Here is a 26,157-nt window from a genome sequence, read left to right as displayed (position 1 = left end):
ATCATATAACTGATGGTCGTTCTGTAAATGTACAGTTTAGAAAATCATTGGTATAATATCAAATAGGGAGTTTCTAAAGAACAAAATACATTTCAACCGCCATCAGAAACTAAGTAGTAGAGTAGGCTAGGCTGTGGTATTATTTTGTTGATATACCTGAAACAAGCATATTACATGATTTTATGATATGCTATCTATGAGTTTAGTTTCACATTAACAGTACATTATTTACAATTTCAGATGAAGGGAAATCAAGTAAAGGGGTGTGACGGGCTTTTCATGTGGGTGGATTTGATCAGTTATGTGGGAGGGAGCCTCTTGTAAAAGCGTTCAGTGCGCGTCATCATGATCCAGGCAGATTCATGATTCGAGCGCAGGTCACTCGCTTTTCTAAAGAGATAATTTATCTATTTTCAGTCATTAGTCCAGGTGTTAAACACGTTCTTTTATATGTTATTTTAATATTTTCCCCTCCGTTATGTTTTCCGCGTCATATCCCCCGTCGTTAGTGGAATGTCGAGACCGAATGATTTAAAAATAGCATCTCCTCTCTGACAGCCCGCTCTGGTGGCTCCCGTAGCATTGTGGTGCAAGAAGCAGGAATGCGAAGATGGCTGCAGATCTAGGAGAGCTGCTGGTCCCATATATGCCCACCATCCGAGTCCCCAGAACAGGAGACAGGGTTTTCAAGAGCGAATGTGCCTTTTCCTACGATTCTCCCGTAAGTGTCTCCCCTTACAATTAGGACGTTTGTGTCGCAAGCTGTCTATTCACCCCGTATGCTGCCACTAACACACGTGAAAAGCTCCGCTGGTTTGTGGTATGATGTGGTTCCATAGACAAACACTGTTCCCTTGAACTGGAGCGCGAGTCTGGGGAAATAAATAATTAAATGTTGTTTACATCTCGAGGAATGGGCTCTCCTTTGTTAAAAGACTATATACAGAGCCTCAGTCACGGCGTATTGTAAATGTTGGCTAATCAATCATCACAATTACGCTACACCTGCATGCTCTGCTGGGTTTCTAAATCATGTGCCTAGCCTACTTCTACGACATTGAATCGGAGGCTGCAAACCATATTTTTGTGTATTTTGAGTCTGTGCTGTGATTCATCACAACATGGGCATGTGGCTTATAGGAAGTTATTTTATATTAGACATTTTGATGTCGAAAAGGGGCGCCTTTTTCAGGGCTTGACGAAATGTATAGCCAGTAATGGGAAGAGACGGGCTACTTTTGTAAAAAACAAACAAAACAAAAAAACTTATAATTATAATTTTATTCCAGTGAGTCCACACATTCCTCCAACTTCAGGAGACAGGCTTGAGGTAGACTAGGCTTGAGGTGGAGTGTGCGCACGATCGAGCGTCACCACGACATGAATAAACTGAGTAGCTTAAATGAGTAGTTAGGTATTTAGCATCATAAACCCTGTTTTAAGGTTATATTATCATATACAACGGTCCATATCAAAGATATGGTCAGAAACCAGAAACCTTTAACTTGAGATATTACTGTTCATTGCGCATGTGCCCATAGAGATCCATTATATGGTTAACTGTCACTTCGCTGTGACATGAGCAATGAGCTCTATCTCAAGAGTACACAGTCTGTTCAAATATTGATATGGACTGTTGTAAATTATATAACCGTAAATTACCTTATTATAACAGGGCCTATGATACTAAATACCAAACTACTCCTTTAACATTTAAACATGTGGCTCATCAACCTAAGTTTGCCTATTTTGCTTTAATTTCTGAGGATAAACTGTTTTAAAGGTGACTCAGCTGTCTGGAGTTCATCATGCCAGACTGAAGACTGGTTATTTTTATCCGAGCGCTGTTGAAGCTCGTATGTCACTCGTTGCCACTTGAAGGTTTGTCACAGTTTTATGAGAGGCCCAGTGCTTGACTTGGGCAGGAGCTCACCAGTGTTTGACCACTGTTTGAGCTCCTGTACCTTTAATATCATCTCAAAAGTAGGTCTATTATGGAGCCCTTGCACCTAAATATAAACAAGTAGGCCACTGGTGAGTATCGGAGCTAAGCTATTTCAGTCGAGCACTGGAGAGGCCCACTTGCAAGGTGCCAATAGCAGATATAGGTGAAGTGTAATTTAGAAGGCTATACCTCAAAAGCATTTATAGTTCCCTGAAGGACTCATGTTGGTAGGCCAGTAGGTCAAGGTGTTTTTACAAGTTGTGTCCGTTGATCTAGGCAACTTACCCGTCAATACCTAGAGCAGGTGGCAGCGCTTTCTTACCGTGTAGCCGGTACCGTGTATCAGAGACTGAACTTGATTGTTACATCTGTAGGATTTAGTGTAATACTCAGTGAATTTTGCACAGGTCAAGTTTGTGCAGAACAGGCTTTAGGTCTACTACTCTGCAGCCACACATGTTTGTCACTAAATACTATTGGCTTTGCCTGAGCCCATCTGGGAAGAATGACCACTCACTCAGTTTCCCTAACAAACACATGAAACACACACTGGCCCTGAAAGGGCTCATAGCGTACGATCACCAGTTGGAATATTGTGCGTCTATCCCTGCGGTTATTCTCCTTGCTTATAACAAAACAACAATTCTGTAGGCCGAGATGAATTTGATGTCCACCTCTTGACATTTGGTTGATTTTACTGACCGCTAGATCAATGAGAAGACGACCAATTGTAGCCTACATGATGACAACATGCATCACTGGTGGGGGACACAGGTTCACTGTGCACTTGTTTACTGTTGAGCACAGCATGTCATAATCATTTCTCCATATTGTCACAAAACCTTATTATATTACTTTATAGCTAGAATAATAAACCAAATATCTGTCTGGCTCATCTATGAGCTCAGGCAGATGGTATATTTCATCACAGTTAACACTGGAGCGGTTATCTTGTAATCTTCTAATCATTTGGATTCAACTCTTTCATTCCAGAAATCGAAGCATTCCCAATATCACCCTGTTACATTATTCACCCTTAACTGAAGAGCTGGATGCAGATTCCAGGTCACACAAGTGATGTTGTGTTTGTGTGTTGCAGGAGTCTGAGGGAGGCTTGTATGTGTGCATGAACACATTCTTGGGCTTTGGAAGAGAACACGTGGAGAGACACTACCGTAAAACTGGACAGAGTGTTTATATGCACCTCAAACGACATGTCAAAGAGGTAAGTGAGGGTTGCTGCTGCCTTCCCGCTTCTCCCTTGCTGTTATAGGACTTTGAATAGATGTTTGTTAAGTTGGATACCCGTTAACTATTGTAATAGCAACACCTGAAGAAAAGTATTAATTGGAGCTAACCTCCCTTGATTGGTATTTTAGAATCAGTTACTTTATGTTGTTGTGCAAACCTGATATACTGTAGACGTAACAGTTGTGGTTTTCCAACTGGAACTAGATTGTACTGAACGCCTTTAACGACCTGTTGTTCATTGGTCTGACTTGTGGTAGTTTGTGCCTATTATTCATTCAGCTGTTAATGACAGTGCTTAGGAATTAGGAGAAGAGTGTATATTCAATAGTCATATTCCCCCCCCCCCCCCAATTCTAACAGTATTTTCTAGTCTGTTCGGGCCCTTTTGGTGTTTCCCTTCACTGAATTTACTAAACTACTGTATGCACTTATGGCACACAGGCTTTGTCTGAGTTTTTTGTACACTTAACATTTTTTATACAAGTGTGTCCAATAACAGCATCATATTATCATGCCACTTTAATTAATAACTGCACTGTAATTGCCATATAGTTATCTTGAGTGATTCGACTGATCGAAGTGCATCCTTAGACTTAAGACCCCTTTCCGTAGGGCTACATTATATTGATTAGCATGTAGGCCTATCACGCTATCAGATTTGCTGATGGGCTCAGGTTAGCCATTTAACAACAGAAAAAACAGACCGAATATTGACAGACAGACAGACAGGACAGAATAATGTAGGCCCTTTAACAGCTTGTTTCCCTTCACACCGGCCAGGATCAATCCCACTAGAGCCCACATTCTACACAACAAGCCAAGCGCCATTACAAGTTGATTGTGGGGAAACATACCCCCTCTTTGCCAGCGTTTCCTCTTGGTTCTAATTGACCCCCCCCCACCGTAAGGGCTTCTGTTTCCGTGCCTGGATCTGGATCTGTCCAGAAACAGCTGGCCACATTCCCCCGGCTCCTGTGTCTCTCCTGGGTTCCCATGAGTCCCCTCGCTCCCAGAGTGTGTCAGCATTCTCCCTGTCTGTTTCCTGTGTCCGCCTCCCTGCCTATGGCACGGTTGATGGGCAGCCACCCGAACCCAGTCAGATCACACATCACAGAGACTCAGTCAGTCCTCGGAGGTTTTTGCCACCAGCTACTATATGATGGCAATCATCGTGTGTGGTTTTAAATAGGGCCATGGTAGATATTTTCCCACACTATGTAACCTGACCAGGAAAACCTCCACTGCAGTCAGCCCTACTAATGATTGATTTGATTACTGTCCCCTACAGAAACCCACAGGCGCTGCAGGAGGGGCCATACCCAGAAGAAGAAATGGAAAAGTCTTTCTAGGTAGGTCTAGAAAAGTCTAGAAATCTCTCTCTCCCAAGTCCCCATGAGATGGCCTATTCACAGATGTCACCTCACTCAAAGCTAGTGTCAAGGAACAGAATTAGATTAATGGCTAAATAAGACACCCAGCTTTATCTCCGCAGCCCTGAAGTGTGAAATTAGGTAAAAAATTATTTAAAAAGAACACATGAAGTGAATCAGTTAAAAAAAAGAACAGCAGTTTTGAGATTGCGTAGCGGACAGTGTAGATAATCCCAGCCTTCTCCTGGACATCTTAGACGTTTTAAGATATGTCTTACTGAAAGTATTGTGACTAATACTTATTTTTGGCAGTGATATGTGCGACGAGAGTAATAAAATACAATCCATTATGTCGCAGTGGCATTGTTGTACAATGGCCCTACACTGGCCTCTCAGGCTCTCGAAGCTGGAAGCGACATATTCCCATGTTGAGGCCCCGCCGGTCCCTTCCTGCTGCACAAGTCTAAATTTAGTTCATTTATTTGTATATGCCGTTAGTAACCGTTCTAAATTCAAAGTGCCACATGCTCGGCCCGGCCTATCGGTAGGGGGGTTGGTTTACAGCGAGCCGCCCCGGCCTGTCGCTCCGACCGCCTTCAGCTGCCGTCCCCTGTCAACCCGCCTGCCTGACACACTTCTGCCTTTGGCCGGCGTGACGCGGGCAGCGGAGCGCCAGGTGGCTCTCACCCCCTGCTGACTGTCATTCAAACCGTTAGACCTGCATCCCCCCCCCCTTTCCTTCCGTCCGCTGTCTTTAATCGCCCCCCCCCCCCCAACCTCCCACCCCCCCCACCAACATTCCTCTCTGCCCTCTTATCTCCCAGCAACTAGAGCCGGTGTGCCACCTCACTGTCCCCCACCGGTGTATAGCACAGGGCGGCCACTGGGCTGATCTGCTGGCATCACCGTCCGACTGTTGAGACACACTCTACTGAGGCCGTGACACGGCGCTTTATCTCAACAGCTCTGACCCCCATTTTTTGGCCGTGTTGGGTTCTAGCTTGTTGTCGTCAGGACCAGGGTCTTCCCGCCCCTTTCTGGTTGCGAGACGACCGGAACCAGAGTGTGAGACGGTGCTCCGTCATTCCCATACCATTCCCATGATCACATCAGCCATCAGGCACACAGCTCGGACGTCATCGCGGAGGTTGAGGGGACAAACCAAAGCTGGAGGCGAGAAGAGAAAATAGACTGGGGAGTCTATGTGGTCTAGAAAATAGACTGGGGGGTCTATGTGGTCTAGAAAATAGACTGGGGGGTCTATGTGGTCTAGAAAATAGACTGGGAGTTTTATGTGGTCTAGAAAATAGACTGGGGGGTCTATGTGGTCTAGAAAATAGACTGGCGGTCTATGTGGTCTAGAAAATAGACTGGCGGTCTACGTGGTCTAGTAAATAGACTGGGGGGTCTACGTGGTCTAGTAAATAGACTGGACAACATTGTGATCAACTCTTTTATGTGGGTGGGGGGTTTAGAAGATTAATGGAGGAAAGGATCCTAACAATGGAAAATGCCGAGGGAGTGCTTTCTTCAAACTCCCAATGGACTGTCTGCGACGACGTTACTACTAGCCCCGTTCTCCAGACCTGCCTGTTAGTGTCTCAGTGTATATTACATCAAATCACAAAAAGCATTTTGCTTGATGCGAATTTAGTGGTTTAGTGGTTAGTGGTTCCAGTGATCCGACGTATGCTTACGACGTGCTCAGTGGAAGAAACACACCAGCTGATCAGCTCCGCATTTGAACTCTCACAGTAACACTGTTGCTAAGATAAACACAGTCACTTGTCTTATAGTAACCGAATGTCTGCTTCCTCTCTTGAAGATTTAGAGCTAAACCGTGATTTTAACGGAGATGATTATGAATATGAAGACGAGGCCAAGCTTGTCATATTCCCTGACCACTACGAGATCCCCTTACCAAATATTGAGGAGTTGCCTGCACTGGTCAGTGAGTGTGTGCCCATGCTCTGTGTGTGTGCCACGCATGCTGAAGGGGGGGTGATACTGTCGACTGTTTGGCTGTTATTTGATTTGATTTGATTGCAGTCCTCTCTCCTAGTGCTACACGACGCTCTGTGATCTATGTCCGTTTCCTTTTTTGCATCCCGTGTGCTTTCTTGTTTTGTGGTCTTTGATGTTTTCGTTTTGCATGTATTGTGGTGAATCCAAATGCCTCACTTATGCAAAGCCCATGCTCATAGCCAGATCCAGAGATGAATTGTTATGAATGATCTTGAACTGATGCATTATCAATTCATCTACCTTTCATTAATATTACTTGGATCGAGCTTTGCTTCCTGTTCGCTGCACAGCCACAGATAAACCGATAAGACTGTATCTATACTCACGTCGTTTCAATACAGCCGGTCTAATTCTTCTCCCCTTTGACCCTCAGGTGACAATAGCCTGCGATGCTGTGCTCAACGCCGCCTCCGCCTACAAGAAGCAGGAGCCCGACTCCTGGGAGGAGGAGATCCAGGTGTCCCGCCACGCCAGGAGCCTCCGACAGCAGGACAACGGGGTCAGGATCCGGCCCAGGTAACCGGCCAGCGCAGACCACACCACCCAGCATACCACATAGGAGCGCTTCATGTGACTGGACACTGTAGTCTTCCACTATCCAAAATCCAAATATTTACCAAGTAAAAAAGTGACTCTTCAGATTCAAATCCTTTTCTGAAACTATTCATTTTAGCTCTGTTGATATGCAACAACTAGTTTAGGTTAGGGTTAAGGGTTCGAGGACAGTTAGTTGAATGTTTATTCATAGTAAGTTGTGCATCTGGGAACCTTTAGAATAATGTGTTCATATTGTAGTGGGGGATGAAGGACTGAGTGAGTGTGAAGCGAAAAATGTGATGGGTGTGAATGTGGCTGCTCTGTAGCTGACACCGAAGGTTACCGCTCTAAATATAACTCCAAACAGACAACAATCGCAGACAGACGCACATGTGCAGCTGCACAACCCACGTCACACCTCAGAGGTGCACAAGGAAACACTTAGCTTGGCTGGCCAGTTTTAATGAACCCCTAGTGCAGTTTACTTCTTGTTGAGGCCAAGTCGATACAGCCTACGTCACAAACATAATTACTAGTCAGTGTGTTACTCTTTCCTATCTAAAACCCCATTCACACATAGAAGCCATTCAATTCTAGAGAATTTACCTGTTAGGGGTCATGTGTATGAACAGGATTTCACAGGAAATCTGCTCAGCCAATTTCCTGTGTCAATTCCCTGGGATCTGCCGGGTTGGTTGTGTTGTGAACAGAAGCCGTTACATTACCAGGTTGGATTTCAGGCGCCACTGGAAGTTCCAATTCACCCAAAGGAAATATTATATTTTGATCATTTTAACACGAGCGAAATAGTTAGGGCTGTCTTCAACCAAAGAACGTCTTGGTCGACTGACAGCCTACAAAAAAATTTTTCCGGCCAAAGGTTTTGGCACCTTTTGTTTCCCCTCTAAGGCCTATTTCCAAAGTAAAACGTATTGCAGTGAATGATATAAGTCTATATACTTTTGCAATGTTGTCTTTCAAGGCAAGGAAAAGAGAAAGAACATGTATTACAAACTGACGTTATAAGCAAATATTCCATGTCACCTTCTGGGTGCTATATTCCTTACCCCCTCCCTCCTCACAGGGGCTGGAAGTGTGAGAAGTGTGAAATGAGAGAGAACCTGTGGCTGAACCTATCGGACGGAGCAGTGCTTTGTGGGAAGTGGTTCTTCGACGGGAGTGGGGGTAACGGTCACGCACTGGAACACTACAGGGAAACCAACTTCCCTCTTGCAGTAAAACTGGACACCATCACCCCCGATGGAGCAGGTAGATATAACAAGATGATCTGGGACTGGAATTCACACTTTTTAACGATAGGCTGGGTGTTTGCAAATGGAAGTGCAGCTCACACTCTTGGGGTAATTGGCCGCTCATCTTTGGTTTGGATTTTGTTTCCCTACAGATATTTATTCATTTGACGAAGAAGAGGCAGTGCTGGACCCACACTTATCTGAACACTTGTCACACTTTGGAATAGACATGCTACAGATGCAACGGGTAGGTTTACTAGTTTGTGAGGGGTTGTGTGAATAATCATAACTTAATTCTACTGTACTACACATGGTTTATATCACACACATGCTCAACCAAGACTAATACATAATAAGAGACCCTAGGTCCAAGAGTCATATCAATTCTGATAATATTTGAAATCATGGCCTACACTCTCTCTCTCTCCCCCTCTGTCTCTCTCTGTCTCTCTCTCTCTCTCTCTCTCTCTCTCTCTCTCCCTCTCCCTCTGTCTCTCTCTGTCTCTCTCTCTTATGTCCTCAGACAGAGAATGGCCACCACACAGACAACAACGTGCGGCAACGTGTGAGTGAGTGGGAGGTGATTCAGGAGTCGGGTATGAAGCTGAAGGCAGTGTACGGTTCAGGTTACTCCGGCATGAAGAACCTTGGAAACAGCTGTTACTTGGGCACCGTCATGCAAGTCCTCTTCAGCATCCCAGAGTTCCAGAGGATGTGAGTTCCTGGGACTACGGTTCCCACAATGCACCGGGGCTGGGTTCAGCTGGGCATGCATGAGGAACATGTTTGGAAATGGAGCCGGACAATGTCATGCAGTTCCATGTCCATTTCACTCAGTTTGAAAATGAATTAATACAGTAGCTGTCTGTGAAAAGATACTACATTTTAGATCAAACTCAAATGATACAATGTAATCTGTATGTCATAACGTCATATTGAAATAACAAGTCATCACCATCACCAGATGCCATATTGATAGAAGTGAGACTGTATTCTGAGTGTAAGACTCGCTGGGATGTACACTGAGCTGAGCGATTGACATCTGCTTTGCATCTCTAGGTACGTTGGAAACCTACAGAGAATATATGACTATTCACCTCTTGACCCCACACAGGATTTTGCCACACAAATGTAAGTGAACACCCCATTGCATAACGATGTTGCATAACATCCGCTGGATGTCTGGAACGTCCACTAGCCCATCCAAACGTGATCATGAATTTGTTGAGTGAACCGCTTGGTATGAAAAAGATACTTTATACCAAGTTACCGACTGTCATGTGATCAACTTGTTTGTCATGATACAGTATATAGAGCATTAATGAGGACAGTCATGAGTTGAGTATACATGAACATTAGTACTGAAAGACTCACGTTAGAATGCAGGTAACCATCACTTTTAATTGACAGCACTTTCTCCGATTGTATTTACTATAATATTGTGTAGAAACAGGTATGGGCTACTGTGTGGTATGTATTACCCACTGAGCAAAGACACGTCTAAAAGATGACTTTTTCGGACGTCCAAAGACATCCAATTAGGAGCCAGATTGAATGGTTTTTTTTTACGTTCAGATATTGAACCCGTTTTGCACGTCCACAGACGTCTTAGAGGGGTCCAAGCCAGACGTTTGAATATTGAGGGGTCCAGCAGACGTACAAACGGGGTTCAGGACCGACAGACGTTATTAAGACATGATCTGAACGTCTCCCTGACGTTGCGTGTTTGCTGGGTAGGTGCGTTAAGTAAGAGTGTAGAATGCACTTAACGAGTTATGCTCAGACTGATCTGCTCAGAGCGCAAGTGAGCACTTCTAAACTACGATCAGTCTGAGCAAACACAAAAGAAGATAGATCCCAAAAGGATGCTCGTACACCTCTCCAGTGCTGATGGCACACTAAAGGCATCCGTTTTAGTGACCAAATAGGAAATGAGTCGCATGACTCAAGAGGTTACTATCTAGTACAATAATAAAATCATCATCGGCCACTGCCTCCACCAAAACATTGAATAACGCACCTACTACTGCTTTTTGCATTGCCATTTTCAGCGAATGTTTTTGACATATGACGGTTGATCAGCGCTCAGAATGAGCAGAACGTTAAGTGTTTTTAAAATGCGCTCAGCGCTCACAGTGAGCATTCTAAACGTGAGCGCTCAGTTACTTAACGCACCCACTGTAACAGACGTACAGTACAGCTGTGTGGGTTGAAGGGAGAAGTGACAGATTCTGAAGGCAACAGCTGAAGATTGAATATATACAATGTAATTACATGAAAATAATCAAACATTAAATAAAGTTCTATTAACATGCGTCAAGGCCACATCTGTCAACTGCTGCAATATGAGCATGCTGAAAACCACACACACACACACACGCAGCACAACACACACACACACACACACAGACCAATATGAAATCTGAGAGGGCCTCTGCCAGGCAGGTAATGAATATTAGTCATTAAGATACCCAGTCCAGAGCTCTGAGGCGTGCTGGTGAGACCATCATGTTTATGACCTTCATGTTTACTTGACGCAGGTCGTCCATGAATCAGCAGGTTGTTTACAGCCGGAGACGGCCCTGCTGTTCACAACACACTGTCTGTCGTTGGTGCCCAGGTTGAGCAGTCATAACGGGTGAATGTGAAATAACTGTACCTCATAACAAAATGTATGAGTGGTCAGTGGTCTTCTCCCACCCTTCATTCCACTAGGGGGCGCTAAGGTGTCAGCCAACAGGGATCCTAATAAAGAGTAAAGTAGCAGGGTGGCCTCGTTCCCCTGGTGTGAAAAGCTTGGATTGATTGTGTGTGTTTGTTGTCGTCTGTCCCGCAGGGCTAAGCTTGGCCACGGGCTGCTGTCAGGCCTGTTCTCCAAACCACCTATGAAATCCGAGCTCATTGAACAGGTGATGAAAGAAGAATACAAGGTATTAGACTGGGTATGTCCAGCTCCATATCCGGGGGTGTAACGTGAGCATGCAGAGTACAGACTGGCACCGGACACCAGAACTAAACTGTTTGCGTTGGTCGGATACCTGAGAAAAGGGGAAAAACTCGAGCTTGGCAACTCTACGGTGCAAGTCACCTCATGTAGCCTATTTTCAGCTTGTTCCAGTTATTTTGTTCCATTGTTTGCTTCATTCCATTTGCTTTGTGTATTTCCCTTGTTGGTAGAGCCACAGAACAATGAATTTATCAGTCTCACGTGTGAAATGGACAAAATTGAGACACGATGTCAGATTGTATTGTTCTATAACCTTTATCTTTGTGTCTAAAATAGCATTTAGCTACAACTCAAATTCAGCTGTGAACTCACTTGCTAATCACTGTTTTGATGCTGTTTGTCCAATGAGCCACCAATTATTGTTTAGCTTAATAGCTTAGCTTAATGTAACTGATACTCTTGTTTTAAATGGCTTCCTGCACTGTAAATTTCCATCAAGAACATTAGACATTTTTAGCTCATTAGACCATTCTATTACCTCTCCCTGTAACTGCATTTTTTATTTTCTTTAATAATTTCCATTGCCCATATACTGTATACAGTCACTCTTGACATAGTCACAGAGATCATGATATACAAGATACACAATGTTGAGGCTGCAGCCCGATCAGTGATTCAGTGAGGCCGGGGAAGGAAGCCACAAAAGCCTGTTGGGACACAGCCCACTGTATATATGTAAGCCCCTGACTTCCCTTAGCTCCTATTAGCCACGGTAATTGATAGGGTTGGGCTGTGGGCCTACGTTTCCTCTCCGAGGGCACAGTCGGGTTTGGACACACACAGACAGCTGGGTGCAACATCGTTGCATGGGAGACTGGGGTGGAATGGGGCAGCGGGTTCGAGCAGCCATGTGCATATTGCACAGTTGTGATACTCAGCTATATTCAGTAGCCATTTTGTAAAGTCTTGGCAAATGGGTGGTTTTACCGTTATGAAGTATCAATCGAATGTATTTACATTAAGGCTAGTGCCATTTGGCATCGTCTCTGCCTAGATATCTAGTTGCATACCTCACCAACTGGTTTTGCATGAGCAGTTTGCGTTGTTGCTGGTCAGACACATCACTGTTGCCATGTATCCGGTATGCCAACAGGGACTACTGTCTGTCTTCCTGTTCTGAGGAGATTTAGTTTTTCAGAGCCGGGCTGCCAGCATGAACCACCTCAGGGTAGCTTACAGATTGCCTGCTTTTGTTGTTTTGAGGTAAAGGGGAAGTGGGATCATTTCTGGCATGCCTGTTTGTCTATTGTTCTTGCTTTTGTTGTTGTTGCTGTTATTTATTTACCATCTGTGGCGGTTCTGGAGGGTGAGGATGACTTGGGGCTGTGTCAGATGGTGAGTTTGTGATACCACTGCAAAGGTCATCGGGGTCAAATCCTCAGTAAACATCTCATCCCGCCTCCCCCATAGACAGCCGGCTGAATGGTGGCACACGGTCTGTGTGCGTTTGTGCGTGACGTCTTTTTCTCATTCCAGCACCAGCAGAAGGGCGTCTCTCCCAGGATGTTCAAGTCCCTGGTCAGCAAGGGCCACCCAGAGTTCTCCTCCAGCAGACAGCAGGACGCCCATGAGTTCTTCCTGCACATGGTCAATCTTGTGGAGGTGAGTTGGGCCACAGAGATACTGGCCATCATTTATCAAAGGAGCAGATCAGAGCACAGAAACGATGGCACGACAGCGTCCACGCGTGATCTATCAAACATCCGTATGCCGCCAATCCCATCGTAGGAATGATCGGGCGGTGCAGATGAAAACAATCATCATTTACATATCACGCTACAACATATCCTGGCCTCGCCCCTGTAGTTTACGGCGTGGAGATATGAAATACGGCCAAAACGAGACATTTCTCAGACTCGCGTCCAAAAACAGCTCTTCACTCTCCACGGAAAGATCCTGGACTGTCAAAAGTCTTATTCAAATAAGTGACTGAAGCCTTCCCATTGCTTTTCATTACCTCCACCCCAGCGACAGCGCAGAGCGAGGGGTAATGTTTTCGGTGGCGTGCACGTGTGTGTGCGTGTGAGTTTGTTAGCAGGAATATGCAAAAACTACTCGACCGATTTTCATGAAATGGAAGGGTGTAGCATGGTCTTAGAACCCATTAAATAATGGAGCAGATCCGAAGCACTGTTCGGGTCTACGGGCCGCCCAAACACAGCCGGACCATTTACTTCCATTCATTTTGTGGACTTTTAGTTTTTGGACTTTGATTACACAAAAACTTTGCACAGAGCCAAGAAATGCAGGGGCGGAGGTCTGTGCTTTCTGCTCACCATTGCTAGTTTGTTCATTTTGATTGCTAGTAATTATGTCACCAATACATTGATTGATTGGTGAAACATTAATTTCGCTTTCAGTTTGTAAGGCTGCATAGTCTAAGTAGGCTCAAAATGACAGCGAAATTACCTATTTATGCTAGGGATGTATGACACAAAATATATTTTGCCATTGGGTAGACTACATATTTTGAAGTGATGAATACAGTAGGTCTACAGTATATGGCTGCGCTTAGATGCCAGTCAGAATCAGTGACGATTCTCAAACTTGGTACGCGAGCTGAGACTCGGCGTGAGATTTGGTCGCAGTCTCCGCTCACGTCCAAAATGATAAACGCCGAACTTGGCGTGGAAATGACCGTACGGCCAGCTTTCTGACGTACGATCGCTTAGTAAATTAGGGCTACTGTGCAGTGGAGGTAGAGGCTGATGGAACTGGTTTAATAGGGAAAACTGGGGTGTGTTCAGAGAGGAGTGAGACATTCACAGTTTTGCGGATGGAAATGTTATGTCTAGTGCCGACATGATTCCCTATCCTACTGTAGGCTGACAACTCATAGAATAAATGAATCCCTTTGTTGCCATGTAGGCCTAAGCGGTATGTAGAATACAATACAAACAGTGGCAACTGCAGTAAAAATGAAAACAACACTTCGTAAAATGGCTGGACCAGCGTATTTCCTGGTACGTCAATGAACTCCATGTGTTGCGCATGGCTAGTCTGATGCTGGCACCTTCTGACAGTTGTGTGGGGGGGGGGGGTTGGAGGTGGAGGAAGGGACGGGCGGGGGGGACTGTTTTCGACAAAACACAGCCGGCTGTCCCCAGGCCAAGGCACACACACTTGTGCTCTGAAGTGACTTTCTCAACCAGGTTTAAATTTAGATCACCCCTATCCGTTACACAGCCCAGATAATGGTTCCTATTCTGCCTCGGCTGCACGGATACATGCTCAGACTCGACCCTGCCACCTCGTCTGCTCCGTGTCCTTGAACAACACAACACACATGCCACAATCTCCGCACTCACCATGGATACCTGGGTGTCCTGGACAATTTGTGGGAAATTTTAATGTGTTGTTGTTATTGTTGTTGTATCTTTTCATTTCCAGTTGTTCACACAAAGTGAATAAGGTCGTGTTCAGCTAAAAGATGTAGACCACAAATAAAACATGACCCAGATTTGATTGAAGAGGGACCCAAATTCCTCTTAAGAGCAAGCATCTTCTGGCATCTTCAGCTGTCCTCAGAACCGAGTTGTGAGGACAGAGATGGATAGACCCTCCCAGATCAGCAACTTTAGTCTTGGGCTAGCCAGCTGGAATACTAGCCTGGTGTTGGTCAAATTATAACCTGTGTATTTCTGTAGCCTCTTAGAATAGACAGACTGTAGCTTGGACACTCCATACAAGCCAGATCGGTTGATCACAGAGTCATTGCCCTCAAATACACACTACAAGTCTAAGACCCAGTGACCCCCGGACAAGGATTAGTTTCATGATAATGTAATACAACAGTTGCAGTTACAGTGCTACAGCAGTATTGTCATAGTACATTGAGTTGTTATAGCGTTCCTCACTTCCTGTATACAATTGCTCATCGCTCACTGTGTATTGTTATTTAACCATCTCTCTCTCTCTCTCTCTCTCTCTCTCTCTCTCTCTCTCTCTCTTTCCTTCTCCCCCTCTTTCCCCTTCTCCTTCTCCCCGACCTCCCCATCTGCCCTCCCCCTCCTCCCCCTCCCTCCCCTTCGTCCCTCCAGAGGAACAGCACAGGCTCGGAGAACCCCAGCGACGTTTTCCGCTTCCTGGTGGAGGAGCGCGTGCAGTGCTGTCAGACGGGCAAGGTGCGCTACTCCCAGCGGGTGGACTACCTCATGCAGCTCCCCGCCCCCTTCGAGGCCGCCACCAACAGAGGTGAGGGGGTCCCCCGGCGGCAGACAGCGGGCGCAGGTGGCTCGGCCCCCATGGGGAAACGGCAGGGGCCCCTCCTGAAAGGGCACTGGGGATCATGTGGGGCGCTGAGTCGGTAGCTTCAGGGAGTCTAGGGATGGGGCGGGGAGGAGGGGGGGGTTTCAGGATACCCAAGAAATATATAATACGAGTATGTTTGTATTTTTGGGGGGGGGCTGAAATATGACTGCCAGCCATTCGCATTTATTATGTGTTTGCGCTGGTGTGTCCTTACGTGCGTGTGTGTGTGTGTGTGCGTGCGCGTGCGTGCGTTTCACAGAGGAGCTGATGGCGTACGAGGCCAAGCGTAGGGATGCGGAGGAGAACATGCGAGCCCCCCCAGAGCCAGTGAGAGCCCGCATCCCCTTCACAGCCTGCCTGCAGGCCTTCACAGAGCCAGACAACGTCCCGGACTTCTGGAGCTCAGCGTTGCAGGCCAAGTCAGCGGGGGTGAAGTGAGTAGGCCAGGGCCCGCCGCTTCAGTCGCGCTTCAGTAACGTTACAGGATGAGGTAGAACAATGGCCTGGTTATTGAACCTGCGTTTTTCACTGCTCCCTTTCCAGGACCTCGCGCTTTGCCTCCTTCCCAGAGTACCTGGTAGTCCAGATCAAGAAGTTCACATTCGGAGTGGACTGGATTCCAAAGAAATTAGGTGAGTGAGAAGATTAAAAAATTAAAAAATATCAAATTATATAACTCGTTCCTGAAGGAAGCCAATTCAAGCTTACGGTGCAACAGTGCAGTGTAGAAACATCATGTCAATGGCTGATATTTGGGGAGTGCAATTGTTTACACTAGTCGGAAACAGCACTCCCTTCCACTCAATTCCAGCAGAGGGCAGTATAACGCCGTAATTCACTGAGGTCTGTTGATGATGCCGACACTCTCACCTGTGTTGCGCAGACACAAAAACGTTTCAGACACAAAACGTTTCCCTCACAAAGTGCTGAAGAAGATTAACTCACCAGTCACCACTTTACTCACACCACTTATAGGAAACAAAAGCATCTTACTACATCTTCATTTCTAGATAAGTACTCTATTGATCCCCCATATAAAAAATAAACAAAAGTATAACAGTAGACATGCCTATATTGTGCAAACATGTCTCGATTGTGCACGATTCAAATATGCTTCCTGGGTCTGTAGCCATCTGTCAGTTTCTCATGGGGTCTCCATCTTAGTTCCTCTCACTTACCTGGTCCATAGCCGTCATTGTCCTCTCCACAACACCTCCGGCTGGTCTCTCACACCTCCCGTTTCCGCAGACCTGGCCATCGAGGTGCCAGACTTCCTGGACCTGTCCAGACTCCGAGCCACCGGCCTGCAGACGGGAGAGGAGGAGCTCCCTGACCTGGTCCCGCCCATCGTGCTGGCCGAAGACACCCGAGGTGAGGGAGGAGCGCCTGCACACCACAGCACAGCGGCTGTGCTCCTGGTTGTACTTAACAGCGGTCCGGCTGCACAACATGTGTAGATTGTGATTGTAGAATAGATGTTCCTGAGTTGTTGTTGAGCGTCTGCCGACCTGTTGATGTGATAAACTCCGGTGAAGTCTAACTGGAACACAAGCGCTCTCATTACTACCCCTCAGGTGACGTTTAACCTCCCAGTTAGGAAAAGAGTCTTTGCCCCAGAAATATTTAGCCTGCTGGCGATACAGCTATTTATTTATTTATTTAGCCTGCTGGCGATACAGCTATTTATTTGTTTATTTAGCCTGCTGGCGATACAGCTATTTATTTGTTTATTTAGCCTGCTGGCGATACAGCTAGTATTTATTTATTTATTTAGCCTGCTGGCGTTACAGCTACAGCTATTTATTTCCCATTTCTCCTTCATTCACCCATTCACACCATAGAGAGAGCCCGACAGTTTCACAATGTTTTAGCAGGCACACAGTGAACTGTCTTCAATAACAGTTCTCATAATGAGAGGGACAATGAGAGAGCAATGTTGTTTCCAATGCAGATTTGATTTCTATAGCTTTTCTATGATGAGCCTCATAAATCATAGATTAAACAATGCCCTGATGTCCCCTGGACTGTCTCTCATGTGATAAATCACTTCTCGGTCAACTATCTCTCTTCGTCAACACTGGACGCTTTTATTTAGACAATCAGGTGAATGCGTTTCTCTTTGTTACATGAAACGCATCATTGAGTTTAATTTGGCGGTCTGGATATTAGTTATGAGATTTGTTATTGATTCTGTAGACTCCCCTGCCTTAACCATAGAGACAAATTGCAAACAAGGTTGGAGCTTAGAGTCGTGACTGTCAGTGCTTTCAGCAAAGGAATGTTTGGAATTAAACCAAACAACAACATTGAACTAACCTGAACTTTAGTGATTTTGTTATGGATGATGAATCGTGAACCTTGTTGCTTTGATTGAAATTGAAATTGAAAAGCTTATTAAATTATATGGTTCGGTGAAGTTTGACATACAGTAACTTAAATGGATCACTAGCCAAGTGAGCCAATGTTTTTAAGCCGTGCAGCTGCTTCTATACGTGATGTGTGTCCGTCCACCTGTGTGTGTGTGTGTGTGTGTGTGTGTGTGTGTGTGGGTGTGGGTGTGTGTGTGTGTGTGTGTGTCCGTGTGTCTGTTCATAGCATGAGATTTAGACCAAATACATTTGCACACCAGCAGAGGACAGTAGAGATTGCTCATAAACCTGCACTGCTTACTTCACCACCTGGGTGTGATCTTTCCCACTTGTGCAGTTAGAAGTAATCGCTTCTTTGTTCTACTTTCAGATAACTCCATGAACTCCATGGACTGTAAGTATTCCATTTTTCTTGTCTCTATTCCTACATGCAGTGTAGAACCACGGAGCAGCTAGTATTTTAGGTTACAGCGACTGACAAAAAGGCTGATGATGCAAACTAAAGCAGGTGCTGCAGCTGCCCCATAAAACTGCCAACTTGCAAATAAAACTTTTTGGGGTGGGTAAGAGGTTTGGGGTTTTAAAGCTAGTTTTTTCTTATGTAATCCCTCAATAAGAAATCACCCCAGGCTTTTGAATGAAGCCTGAGGAAAGAACTACAGTACCACAGACCTGTTCACTTAGAATGAGGCCACTCCACGTTGATTCAGCTACTGTACACGTGTGTTTATTGTGTTTTTTTATTGTTTTTTTTTGTCCCGATTGGTCCTCAGCTCCAGAAATAGACGAGACGGCGGCCATGCAGCTGGCAGAGATGGGCTTCCCACTGGAGGCGTGTCGGAAGGCGGTGTACTACACGGGCAACATGGGTCCTGAGATGGCCTTCAACTGGATAATGGCCCACATGGAGGAGCCCGGTAAGGACCCAGTGGACCCAGCACGCACGCACGCACACACACACACATACATACACATGCTCACACACACACACACACACACATGCTCACACACATGCTCACACACACACACACACACACACACAAGCACACATAGACGCACACACATACACACGCAGACACACATACACACACACACACTCATACACGCACACACACACACACACACACACACACACACACACACACACACACACACACACACACACACACAGCCTGTCTACACACCTTCGTTTGTGGCTAGAAGCATGTGTGTTGTCCAGTGTGTGTATTGTTGTTTTTCTGTTCATTATTCATTAGGAGATGTGCCAGGGTTCCACTGAGATTGTGTGTGTGTGTGTGTGCGTGTGTGTGTGTGTGTGTGTGTGTGAGTGTGTGTGTGTGTGTGTGCGTGTATGAGTGTGTGTGTATGTGTGTCTGCGTGTGTATGTGTGTGCGTCTATGTGTGCTTGTGTGTGTGTGTGTGTGTGTGTGTGTGTGTGTGTGAGTGTGTGTGTGTGTAGATAGGCGTATATGTGGCTGAGCTCAGTCTCCAGTTTATTCTAGTGGCTAGCTCCATCTGCACTGGTACCTTTTCAAGACAAAATGGGTGATTCATATCTACACATCTTAACTGCTTATTTTAGATGCTGAAGTCAAACAAACAAACTATAATTAGCTCCCCTAGTCCCCGAGTACTGTGCTGTCATCTACTAGCTGGGCTTGAACCTGATACAGACAGTTAATTATATGAGAAAATGTTGTCCATTCCTATTTGTAGCGCAAAACACTAATGGGGGTGTTGGGGGTAGGGAACAGCATTGTGAGTAGGGGGAAACCCATCGTTTACAAACAAACGCACACACACACACACACACACACACACACAGAAACGGAGAAACACACATACAGGAGAAACGGTTCATCTTGGTAACATATAAATGCGCCTGGTTACTGCTCACTCAGTGGTTAATATACTGTATTAGACATGGATGCGGAGAGATGGCTGAGCATTAGTGATACCTTATAGGCAGTTGAAGGACGTAGGCAGAGCTGTATCAGCTGATGAAGAAAGGGTCAAGATGAAGAAAGTCTTTATAGGTTGCTCATGCTTTATTTGTTGTCTTGTAATGGAGAATGTTTTTGTAAAGTGGTGAAACTGAGCGACTATAATTCTTGCTATTCTTCTGGCAATTTGAGTCACTTGTCACGGTGTGTGTGTGTGTGTGTGTGTGTGTGTGTGTGTGTGTGTGTATTGCATGCCTACTGTAACTGCATGCGTAAGTAAGTAAGTAAGTAAGTAAGCTTTATTTATATAGCGCTCTTCACAGCACGGATGCACAGAGTGCTTTACAGTAATAAATTAAAATGGCAATACAACACGAGACAAAATTAAAACGACACAGAACAGAAAAAAACAACATTGCGAGCAGCAAGGCGTTATAGATGGCCGAAGGCCTGCCTGAACATGTGTGTCTTAAGAAGTTTTTTGAACATGAGTTCAGTGGATGGCTCTCTCAGGGCCTGGGGAAGAGTGTACTGTATGTGCATTGCATGCATTATGGTTTCTGTATTTACATGTATATGTGCGTGCTTCACCAGTTGGCATCCAGCTGTTCTCAAGAACAAGAGCATGCCAGAGGCATGTGTGCATTCTGGCCAATCTTTTCCGTGTTTAAAATGAGGTGTGTCAGGTTCTGTTTTTTTCAGAAAGCGGTTGCTAGCATAACCTTTTTTAATCCGCTTCCTCTCATCCATTTTAATTAGTTTGTTTGCATTTTGGATTTGACCTCCCTTGTGTCCCATTTCACATGACCAATTAAGAATTTAAGAAGTTAAATTTCAGTCGCTCTCTGATAGCACTGTAATATGCACAAGGTCTCTATCAGCCTGAGTGCACTCCCTTTCTCACATAGGCCTACTGTAACTGCTCCAGTTGGATGAAAAATGTAAGTCCTCCAGGAGAACAGAAATATGTGGTGGTTTATAGTACAGTAAGTGTACTGTATAATAAATCATACTACGCTGCGTCCCTCGTCACATTCTGCTCTTTTGGCCTGTGGCTATCACGGCAAAACTTACACATGGCTAATGAGACTTGGCCATTGTTACAAATTGCCTGTACTATTTTCCCCTTGATCTGACCACATCTTAAGAGCCCCGATATGTTATAGATGACCCTATATGGACTGAAATCACCAGTATTCCCCACTGCTATACTCATTCTCTCCTACTCCTCCAGACTTCGCCGAGCCCCTGGCGCTGCCCTCCTTCCTGGAGCCCGTGCCCCCCAGCAGCAGCCCCAGCATGGGGGCCGCCCCCCTGGACAACCAGCCGCCCGAGGAGAGCATCGCCATCCTCACCTCCATGGGCTTTCCCCGCAGCCACACCATCCAGGCCCTCAGAGCCACGGTCAGTGTCCCCCTGGTCCCCAAAAAACACGCAGCAAACAGCATTGTACCGTCTCTGAGTCGACACCAGCCCAAGTACTGGAACATTCCATTCAGGCCTCTCAATGAGAAGCGCTACCCTTATCGGTTTAACGTTTTGTGTTGGTCGGGACAGCTTAGTCTCTGTTGTGGTTGTTTTTGCGTGAATTGCTTTAATTAATTTAACGTTCTTACAACACATATCTCGGATGTAATTAGCTGGTTAATTTAAGACAGATGTCACTCATGCATGCTGGATACAAAAGGAGGCTCGCTGGCACGGAGAAACGACTTGTTGCCTATTTCAGCCCAGAGGTGAAGGACATTATGATGGACCATATGGCTGGCCGTAATTGTTGGCTGTATGCGCAGAATCCAGTCGTAGCACCACTCACACTTCACGAGCCACGACAAAACATTTTTGAAATTTGTCGGGAGGTCGGAGCCTCATCTGTAGAACGTAGGAATAATTAGTCCCTGATCTTTGGCTCTCTCACACTGTGGAGGATCTCTCTATCACTATGCAAATTAGTCTGCCACAGCAAAATCATGGAGAAATCGCAGTGTTTCATATTCAGAATCGGATTCAGAAATAGGCTTGCACCTCTGAGGAATTTACCTTGGTGGGGCCAGTTTCGGTCGGGAAGACTGTTTTAGTGCATAATACTGTAGGTTTCAGGGCCCTGGAGGCGTCCAGTTCCTGGAGGAATGTCAGGTTGCAGCCAATCACCCTCTCAGCAGAGCATGAGACGTTGCAGTCACACATGCCTTATCATCCCTATCAGTACCCTGACAGAAAAACATGACCGTTCTAACTGCAGCACCGTTGTCTGACTCATCAGTATTACAGCCATTATGACAAATAAATGCAATACTACTACAGTACAGCTGTAAAAGACAGGGAAGAAGCCTGGCAAAAGTAGGCTAGACCTATATTTTTTAATTCCATCAACATCAATGACACCAAAACACAGTGGTGTTCAATATCATTAATCTCAGACATACTGTATTATTTAGACATTAAGTATAGCTGTGCTGGCCAATGATCTATACGGTATTTCTAGGCTGTTGGAACATTGGTACGTTGTGTTTCATCTTGCTTGGCCTATATAAATGTAAGCTAATGACAGTTAGGCCTACAGTATTTGAATTGGCATCAAGCAAACATGTCAGCAAGTGTAGGTTACATACAAAAACATCCTTCAAAGTGTTAAAAAAAAGTCTACTGTACATAATTATGCCTATAGCTTTAAACTTTGATATTTTTCTTGCTATTCCCAAGCTGATCCTTGAATCACTTTGTGCAATAAATACTATTTTTGAAAGGAAAATGTTCCCCTGACAAGCTTTTAATAAAAGACTCAAACATTAGACCTTATTCCACAACACTTATGGTATCCTCAAAAACTTAAAACTCAAATGAAATATAATGTTTGGTGCTAATAATAATAATATATTATTAATCCTAATAATTATCCCTTGCCTAGCACATCTGTAACACTCAAATTATTGCTTTTTGCCTTCAGCACTTGATTACTGTATGCTCTTAGTCACTTGTTTTAGAAAGGAGATGCACTTGGAGTTCTGGCAAGTAGTAGTACATTGGCTTTTCTTACATTAAGAGAAATAATTAAGTCGCTTTTGATAAAAGCATCAGCTAAATGACTGTTTGTTTTTTTTAAATCGTGACTATCTCTCAGAATAATTGCTGGTCGTAGAGCTTCCCTTATTATAATTGCTCCCATATCTACTGGATCAGTAAGGAATGGCACCGCCATTGATGTGGGTGGGTGTGTCAACTGTCATTTCACTGGGCAGAATTACATTTGTTCAGACTCTTATGCAGTTAACTTCAAGTTAGCTGCACCTCATGTGAGAACAAAGAAGTGCAGATCCATGCCGGAGAGCTTGACATCCTTTAGCCCTCTGTGGCCTACTTTTGGCTCGCAACTGCACCTTTAATAACTCTTTCAAGCCCTTAGAGGTTAGAGATGTCTGTTTTACATGCTGTTTACAAATTGTCCCAGTCGTGGGCCTGACATGGTGCATAGCTAGGCCATCGCTCATGCAGAATTTCAGATGTGGGTGTGCGTACAGTACCACACTTCCAACTATAGCACCAGGTGTGTCATTTCATTATGTTTTTTTTAATCTCTGTTAAATGCACAGTAAACATGTTCTCACCCACCAATGATGTATCGTCCCTCAGTGTCAATAAAGCAGTGGAAGCCAGTGTAAACATTTAGGAGTCATTTGCAGGTTCATACACAAAAATGTAAAGTGCACAAGAAAAAATCACACAATGCCCTGCGAACGTGAAGCAGTGACGTCCAAAGCTTCCTTGCTTATCTGGTACTTCTTCCGAATGTTAGGATTCGCATAGGTTAGTGTAGAGGTTAGGTGCATTGTGGGTAAGCTGCAGTTATTATTAGTAACAGTCGTATTTCACAGGATACATTATATGGTTCTTGTTTAGGTAATTGGATAATGTTGGATAGATTAGGGTAGACTAGTGTAGTGATAGTGTATGGCTAGGTCATGTATTGTGCGTCCAGCCATCATGACCATAGTGTGGTGTCTGTGGGTGTGCTGCTAAGTCTTATTATTGTCAATTATCTGTGTTATTAGCACTTATTATTGTCAATTATCGGTGTTCCTAAGTGCATCCTCTGGAACACGTGCTTGTGGCGAATGCGGGACAATTATGAGAAGCACTTAATTTCACAATCAAACGAGAGGAGTCCGTTAACGTATCATAATACAGCAGCTGTCAGAGTCAAGAGGTGACGTGATCACTAGTTGGCCAGCCATTGTGTCTAGCTAGTTAACTCATGTCATGACCGGCTCAAGAACATGACTTAACCAAACCCAAAAAGGGGAGACCGATAACCAAAGCTCAGAATAACCAAATATTTAATTATCAAACTTCTCACAGACACACATACACATTGTGCCTGGGAGACAATCTCCCAAAACAATGAACAACAGGGCCATAAGTAGGAGGCTGGGCCAGCTGAGCCCAGGTGACCCCAATCAGCCAGATAACAGCTCAATCAGGCTGACCGGCCTCCCGGCTCGACCCCCAGCTCCAACACACACACAGGCAAGGCAGGCAGAACCAAGGAGACCGTCACGGTGATTACATTTTAGACGCAGTTGTGCTTGGCTGTTACGGGGATATGAATGGGACTTGGTCACAAAACTAGTCATTATTAACCAACTCGTTAAACCCAGCTGCTCATAAACATCAGCGATGACGCACTGTGGGCAGAGCAATATTTAGGCTGGCTTCCAGTGATTCATTCACACGCCGGGGCGATCCATCATTGGTGGAGGGGACAACATGTTTGCTGTGCACTTGTTTTCGACCAAAATACAGAGCGTCATCCTTGTTCGTCGCCCCTAATGCTCCCGAGCAGCACACCTTCCGCTGTTTTTCTTATTAATGAACAACGGTGAGGCCCTCAGGGCTGGAATGGAGGTGTGAAACGGCGGATAGTGCCGCCGGTGTTCTAAATCTAGCCTGGTGACAGAGGGAGGAGGTGCTCAACAACCTCTGTGGCCTGCAGCTTCGTCCTCTCCCCCCACCTGTCCATGTGCTCCCCTCGCTGGCATCTGCTGTGAATCAGGCCTCTATTTTGGATTTAAGGCTAAGGCTAAATGAGGGATTTGACCACACAAGGATGAGCATCACCGTCACCGTCAGACTTATTTAGAGAATTAGTGATGAGCTTCCCAACGAGATGGCCTCGGGGGGGCTACATTGTTGTATAGAGATAAGTAGAAATGTAGTTTAAAGCATGGCTGCCCCACCTGTCTTTGGACAACCAGTTTGGGATGTAGCAGCAAACTACAGTACAAGGTGCATGTCGTCAAATCAACTCCCGCCCGTCACTCACGCCGCCACGCCTCTGCTGCCGTTTTCAGAACAACAATCTGGAGCGGGCGCTGGACTGGATCTTCACCCACCCCGAGATCGAGGACAACAGCGAGACCCTGTCGGACATGGTGGACACGGAGCCCAACCACAACGCCTTCTCCAACGCCAACTCACACAGCGACTCCACGCTGTCCCCAGACCAGGACGCCTCAGGGCCCCGGATCAGAGACGGGCCCGGACGTGAGTGGCCCCGGAGACTTCCTGAACACAGACGCTGATCACAGCAGCTTTACAAGCTTAACCACGTTAGGAGTCTTTGTTAAAATGTTGCTTTATGAACAAAGAAAGCTACAGTGTCACTATACTGTAGGCATATTGCAGATCTAGGCTAGTGGTTCATATTCAAGGGTAAAATTAATCTGTGTATTATATCACATGCAAAAAACAGGAAAGGCATCACTTTACAGAATCAGATTTATGTAGTGAGTTCAGTGTACAGGAATATTAAACTTCTATGTGTGTGATGTTATGCTGTATGACACAAGTTTGTATAGGTATGTTAGACATCTGCTGTAATTTCCTGTTTTCTAGGTTATGAGCTCTTTGCCTTCATCAGCCACATGGGCGCCTCCACAATGTCTGGTCACTACGTGTGTCACATCAAGAAGGAAGGAAGGTCAGTAACACTTGACATTTTTCCACCAATAATCGCTACGGGATAATCGGATCACAATAAGAAATTATAGATCTCTAATGTAGTTGAATTAATGGATTCCTCAACTGTTTCTTTGGCCTCAACAGGTGGGTGATCTTCAATGACCACAAAGTGTGTTTGTCGGAAAGGCCTCCAAAAGACTTGGGCTACGTCTACTTTTACCACCGACTGTCTAGCAGCTAGAGCCGAG

At 45.3% G+C, this 26,157-nt stretch overlaps 1 protein-coding gene across 2 annotated transcripts; it reads left to right on the top strand.

The window, feature by feature from the left end:
• Positions 1–610: 610 nt before the first annotated feature.
• usp13 (ubiquitin specific peptidase 13) lies at positions 611–26,157 on the top strand (the record flags this gene model as incomplete). Of its 2 annotated transcripts, XM_084461824.1 has the most annotated exons (21): positions 611–721; positions 3,045–3,170; positions 4,485–4,545; positions 6,392–6,513; positions 6,965–7,107; positions 8,213–8,397; positions 8,534–8,628; positions 8,905–9,095; positions 9,441–9,512; positions 11,218–11,311; positions 12,865–12,990; positions 15,429–15,582; positions 15,899–16,073; positions 16,183–16,271; positions 16,888–17,010; positions 18,379–18,402; positions 18,782–18,925; positions 21,186–21,355; positions 25,300–25,492; positions 25,844–25,928; positions 26,054–26,157. In XM_084461824.1, the coding sequence occupies 21 exons, from the start codon at positions 611–613 to the stop codon at positions 26,148–26,150; spliced, it is 2,580 nt and encodes an 859-aa protein (XP_084317950.1). In that variant the 3' UTR covers positions 26,151–26,157. The 2 variants fall into 2 exon arrangements, with proteins under 2 accessions (XP_084317950.1, XP_084317951.1); XM_084461825.1 differs by lacking the exon at positions 18,379–18,402.

Source organism: Borostomias antarcticus (assembly GCF_949987555.1).
Source record: "Borostomias antarcticus genome assembly, chromosome: 3".
In the NCBI taxonomy this organism is placed as follows: domain Eukaryota; kingdom Metazoa; phylum Chordata; class Actinopteri; order Stomiiformes; family Stomiidae; genus Borostomias; species Borostomias antarcticus.
The sequence above is the reverse complement of the archived record's forward strand: the minus strand, read 5'-3'. Positions and strand labels throughout refer to the sequence as shown.